Source organism: Pelophylax lessonae, assembly GCF_965119305.1.
Source record: "Pelophylax lessonae genome assembly, chromosome: 6".
Lineage (NCBI taxonomy): Eukaryota > Metazoa > Chordata > Amphibia > Anura > Ranidae > Pelophylax > Pelophylax lessonae.
The window spans coordinates 48,982,643-48,988,676 of NC_138773.1; the positions used below are offsets into that span (position 1 = coordinate 48,982,643).

A 6,034-nucleotide genomic window follows, 5' to 3' on the forward strand; every position below is an offset into this window, starting at 1 on the left:
AATCATTTGTTCTTTTCTCTCTGAGCAGTTGCTGGTCTATGCCATCAGTTAACAAATGCACTTGTGGAGAGAAAGCAGGTAAGTGAGATTAGATCTGTACTTTATCACAGTATTCATAGGACACGCTTTAAATTTCAATCGAACTATAATTGAGCTGCAAAAAAGAAAAGCATACAAGTATCTTGCCAGTACCATGTTTATCTGTGCGAAGTCATGAAAGGACAGAATGTTATGTTCTATTACAAATAAATTATATAACTTAGATTTTTTATTTATTTTTTTGCAAAACTGGACAGCCCCTGAGAGGGATCTGCGTTCTTAGGCAAGCCATAGACAAGATGCAAATGAATACAAATCAACTGACCTCAATTCATGCAGATCTTTGTCAGGTAAGAATGCAGTCACAGCATGGCTATAATTTTCTATGTAAAGCTAAACCCCCAGACTGGTATACAGTAAAAGGCACAAAAGCAGCTGTATTAGGCCTGAAGTTTACTTAACCCTTTGACCTATGGAAGGTTTTACACCCCCCCCCCCCAACTTCATGAGCAGGGCATGGCCTTCTGTTTATAACTGTGCTACTTTGAAAGTTGAACGTCTCTCCCAATCAACATTTGATGATTTTTAATTCTCATGCTTGCTAGCATTAGTAAATGGATAGGAAAGTATTTCATGTTGATTTTAACTTTTTTTTTTTTTTTTTTTTTTTTTTTTTTTTACACCTTTACTTGCTTGCCTAAGCAAATGATGTCATACATCCTGGGAATCTTCAGGACGGAGGGGGGGGGGGTCCTCGGCTAGGCTAGGCACACTCTCCTGCTTGCATGCTTGATAGATTTCAGGAAGTAAATGTTACATTGACCATTTGCCCTTACTCAAGATGGCCACGGCCAGAACTACTAGGGGGTGATTGCATACAAATTGAAAGTGTTAAGGTTTAACCTCCATATGGTTTTGTTAAATTTGAAGGAAAATTATATTCTAGCCAGCCTAATAGTGATTAGTGATAATAATGTACACTGGCTGAGAAGGGGTTAACTGTGCCTAACAAGTGTAATGTGCGCTTCTTTTGCTTTACTATCTGGATGTTTATTTTTCTTTGGACACAGCTGATCACAATTCGTGGTAAAGGGCCAATCGCAGTGGCTCTTTACAATGTGATCTGCTGTGTCCAGTTACAGCTGATTACATGTAAACAGACGTGTTGGTTATCAGCAGTCCTTTAAAGCAGAGTTCCACCCTGAAAAAATTTTTTTTAGATAAAAATATCCCCCGGGACAGTCAGGGCTAGTGTATTTAAGCAACAATAGCCTCTGCACTGTCCCCTGTTTCACTTGCCTTTTAGAAGAAATACTTACCTTGAAAATGTCTTGTCCGGTGCTGCAATCTCAGGTGTGGACAGCTGAAGCCAGAGCGTCCTCTTCGGTGACGTCAGAGTCCCAGAATGCCCTGCCCGTCACTTCCAGTGCAGGCTGGTCATCTCTGCACAGCTTCTGGGCATGCCACGCCTGCCTGGGAGTGACTCCCGTGCAGGTGCATTGACTCCTGGGAGCGATGACGCTCATCTCCCAGGAGTCAATGCAAGGAGGAAGTGACGGCGCAGACCATGGCCGCAGAGGGAGGAAGAGGCAGGAAGGTAAGTCAATTTTCTTTAAAAACAAGATAAGTGAATCAAAAAAAAAAAAATGCAATTATTCAATTGTTTTTCAGGTAAATTTAAAGCAAGCGGACGGTGAAACGTTTATTTTGAGGGTGGAACTCCGTTTTAAGTGCTGTCTGTGAGAGGAAACAGCAGATAACCGGCAAGCCTGTCGGCACAATGTTTACACTGATGATCGGGGCACTGATCATCAATGCCAATCAGCCCCCGTTCACACTGGGGCGACCTGTCAGGCGACCTGGTCGCCTGACAGGTCGCCTTCCATAGAGAAGCTGTGGACCCGTTCTATAGGAGCGACACAAGTCGCTCCGACTTAGAAAAAGGGTCCGGAGCTTCTTTGGGGCGACCTGCATATACTTTAATGTTATGAAGTCTGTGCCGGCCGCTCCGAGGTCACGGTGCGAGCAGCGCGCCGCGACCTCTGTGGTCGCCTGGGGAAGTCGGATCGCCCCAGTGGGAACGGGGGTGCAGTGCCTATTAGTAAAGCCTCATCAGTGCAGAGTGAAGAAGAAAAATTAGCAAAATTTTATAACTTAAACTTTTTTCAAATTTTTCGTTTAGCGAAAGCTAAAAATGTTTTAGTGGCAATATAAATGCTACCAAAAAAAAAGCTCCATCTGTCTCAAACAGAAAAAAGTCATGGGTACAGTGTTTCATGACCGTGCAATTTCCATCAAAGTGTAACAGCGCTGAAAGCTGGCCTGGCAGGAAGGTCGTGGAAGTGCCCAGTATTAATGTAGTTTGTGTGTGGTTTTTTTTTTTTTAAAGGTATTTTTATTAATAAACATAAAACACAGACAACAGTCCGATATAAATCAGAAAGTACAACCAAGAAGGAAATAATGCATATCCAAAAATCATACAGACAGAAGTACAGGGTAGTAAGGCAAGTAACATCAACCACAGTAGCGCACATATAGCAACCTCAATTGACTGCCCCCACCTCGCCTCTCCCGCACCAACCAGAGACTTCGTAGGATGATATTCAAAAAGTTTTTTTTTTTTTTTTTTTTTTTTTTCCCCCCTCCCCCCTTCCCCCCCCCCCCCTCCCAACAACTTAAAACATATAACCTTCCAAATGGTATAAGGAGAAAGTACAAACCTAACAAAACCCTTCACGGAATGCATTCCTATCACATCAGCAAGTATGCAACCCACCATAGGGAAGAAGCACCACCCCCCTCCCAGCCCCGGGCACCCAATAGGTGAGAAAAAAAAAACAAAACAAAAACGTCCCCAAGGCGGAGCAATAAGTTTGACAGACAGTCACACAACATCTCAGAAGTTTAGACCTCTCTGGACCCTAGAACCGAGTCCATCCAGGAGGACCATACCTTAGCAAATTTTTTCTTGGAACCCCTAGCCAGATATGTCAATTTATACATAGGAAGAGCATTGTTGACCAGTTCCACCCAGGCTGCTACCGTAGGCGGAGCGTCCTGTTTCCATCTCAGGGCAATCAATTTCTTGGCATAGAAAAAAAGTATACACAACAGAGTCCTCTGGGACTGCCGAATACCCTCCTCCCCCAGATTGCCAAGTAGGCATCTGTCCGGCGCGAGAATATTCGGCAGTGCCAATTTTTCCGCGATAAAGGTACATACCCCCTTCCAGAAGGACTGAATCAGCGGACATAACCAGACCATGTGAAAGAAGTCCCCCCTAACTTCCTGGCAGCGGAAACACAATGGGGAGGCAAGCCTTCCCATCGCAAAGAGACGGCAGGGAGTATAGTAAATTCTATGTAAATAATTCAGTTGAATAACCCTGTCCCCCGCAGCTATCAATCCATGGAACTGGGCACTGAGCAAATCACCCCAGTCCGCCAGTTCCAATTGAGGTATATCAGCCTGCCACTTTGCCCGAAGGGACCCCATCCTCCCCTCACCCTGGTCAAGAGTCAACCCATATAGTCGAGAGATGAGTTTAGTGTGGTCGGGATTCATCAATTCCTTTTCCAACCGAGTCGGAGCCAGGTGGACCCCCCGAAGACCAAATTGGGCCGCCACTGCGTGTCGAAGTTGCTGATACAGAAACCAGCACGTCAAGGGAATCCCCAGCTCCGTCCTCAGCTCAGCAAAGGACTTAAAGGTCTGGTTCACAAACAATTGGTGGGCATATTTTAAGTCAAATCCCGCCCACCTCCTAGAGGAATCCAACTTATGTAAATCTGGCAGTCCCGGGTTAAACCATATAGGAGCATTAGGGGATCTATTGAAGGAAGAACCCCCCATTCTAGCGTTACAAATATGCACAATTTTGTAGGAGAATCTAAGGATAGCGGCACCCTCCTTCGGGTAAGGACCATTCCTATATAGTGAATTAAGGTTGTGTGTGGTTTTTAAAACCCTTCTAAAGATTTTCATTTTGTTACTTCATTGGCTGTGTTTAAGAATGAATCAATTTGGTTTGAAATAAACTTGAGCATTTTGTATCTATTGCTAAAATCTAATTCTGCTTTACTTCTCATCCTTACAGCTCTGTTTGTTAGCAAAATGCTTTAAGCCAGCACTTGCTTATTTAGATGTAGATATGATGGACATCTGTAAAGAAAACGGTGCTTACGATGCTAGACCCTTTCTATGCTACTACTACTATGGAGGCATGATCTACACAGGGCTAAAGAACTTTGAGAGGGCACTTTATTTTTACGAACAGGTAGGTGAAATCTCTTTATTTACATATTGCGAATGAATAATGGTTTCGGTGGTGTACAAAAAAGTGCTTTTAATTTTCATAACTAACCTTTTTACTTGTTAATGCAAGTTCCACCACTTCTCCCTGAGTGGATGTCCTCAGATTTCAGAAACCGAAAGCAAAAAAAGATTTTTCACTTCCTGTTTCAGTTTATTTACGAACCATTACTGGCTTGTACAAGCATCTGAACAAACGAATCTTGGATTGATTAGATCTTTTGGAGGTCAGAGGGGGACAACTCCATAAAGAGGACCTGTCATGCGTTTTTTTTTTATCAACTTTATTGCCATCACAAGTGATGAACAACTTACCTTGTGATAGCAATAAATCTGATAAAAAAGGACCTTGTAAAGTTTTTAAATAAAACGTATAAGCTGCTGTCCCTCCTGTACATACACGCAAATGCATATGTGAGTCCTGCATGCATGTAAAGGGTAATCGCACAACATGTGAGGTATCGCCAAAAAACTTAAGAGTAAGAGCAATCATTCTAGTACCAGACCTCCTGTGTAACTCCAACTGGTTAACCTGCAAAGGCTTTTAAAGCATCGAGACAAAACCCTTAAAGTCCTTAAATTTAGTTTAAGTGCCGGTTCACATTTCCGCGTGTGCGGCGATCGCATGTAATATCGGAGCGCACTGCTCCTTCATTACATGCGATCGGATGTGCAATGCGAATTCCGCCATGCACTTTGTATGGCTAAATTCGCACTGCACCCGCACAAAAGTCACACATGAGGCATTTTTTCAGCCGCATCAGGATCGGATCGCACAGTGGTTCACACTTGTGCGAACTGTCAGATCGCACTGCGATCAAACTGGGGGTGTCGTTACCATTTCAGTGACACCCCCAGCGTATCGCATATGGCAGTGTGAACTGCCAGATGTGCGTTTGCGATGCGGGAACAGGCTGCGAATTTGCAGCCTTCCCGCATCGCACAAGTGTGACCCTGCACTTAAGGGTACCACTTAAGTATGATCAAATTTACAAATGTTTATAGTACAAAGATTAAAAACATGTAAACAATTCCTATATCGATACAAACGTTACACATGTACAGAAGTAGTATGATACTGTATTGTAGTTTCCTCATCCCTGCTACAGTTGGGTTGCTTGCTGAGATCTGAAAAGGTATTTAGAGACCTTGTTTTCAACAAACGTACGCTGGATAAGAGGGGCTGTCTGTGAATTTTTTTTTTTTTTTTTTTTTTATAGCTTACAACCATTTTAACCACTTGCCTCCCAAACTTATTCTGACACTTCTCTCTCCTATGTAAAATGTATCTTTTTCCAGCAAAAAAAAAAAAAAAAAAAAAATTACTTGGAACCCTCAAACAATTGTGCACGCTTATGGAATGGCGACAAACTACGGTACTTTAAATTATCCATTGGTGACACTTTAAAAAGCCTTTACAGGTTAGCAGTTAAGATTTACACAGGAGGTCTGGTGCTAGGACTATTGCTCTCATGCTGACACTCAGTGAATACCTAACATGTGTGGGTGCGATCATTGTTAACATGTGTGCGGAACTGACGTGAATTCACCAATGCATGTGGGGACGGGGGCACTTTTTTTTTTATCTATTTTTCGACTTTCTTTAAAGCCGTAGTAAACCGCTGAATTTTTATTTTTTTGGTTTATGGCATTGCTTTGCAGGAAAAAAAGTCCTAGTGCA

The 6,034-nt window shown here is 42.8% G+C and overlaps 1 protein-coding gene across 1 annotated transcript in view; it reads left to right on the forward strand.

Moving 5' to 3' along the window:
• COPS3 (COP9 signalosome subunit 3) overlaps window positions 1-6,034 on the forward strand; it is a 39,748-nt gene that overhangs the window by 9,166 nt on the left and 24,548 nt on the right. The window contains exons 4-6 of the mRNA XM_082259951.1: window positions 29-78; window positions 297-389; window positions 4,139-4,318. Coding sequence (XP_082116077.1) covers window positions 29-78; window positions 297-389; window positions 4,139-4,318 — 323 coding nt within the window. The remainder of the gene's footprint in view (window positions 1-28; window positions 79-296; window positions 390-4,138; window positions 4,319-6,034) is intronic.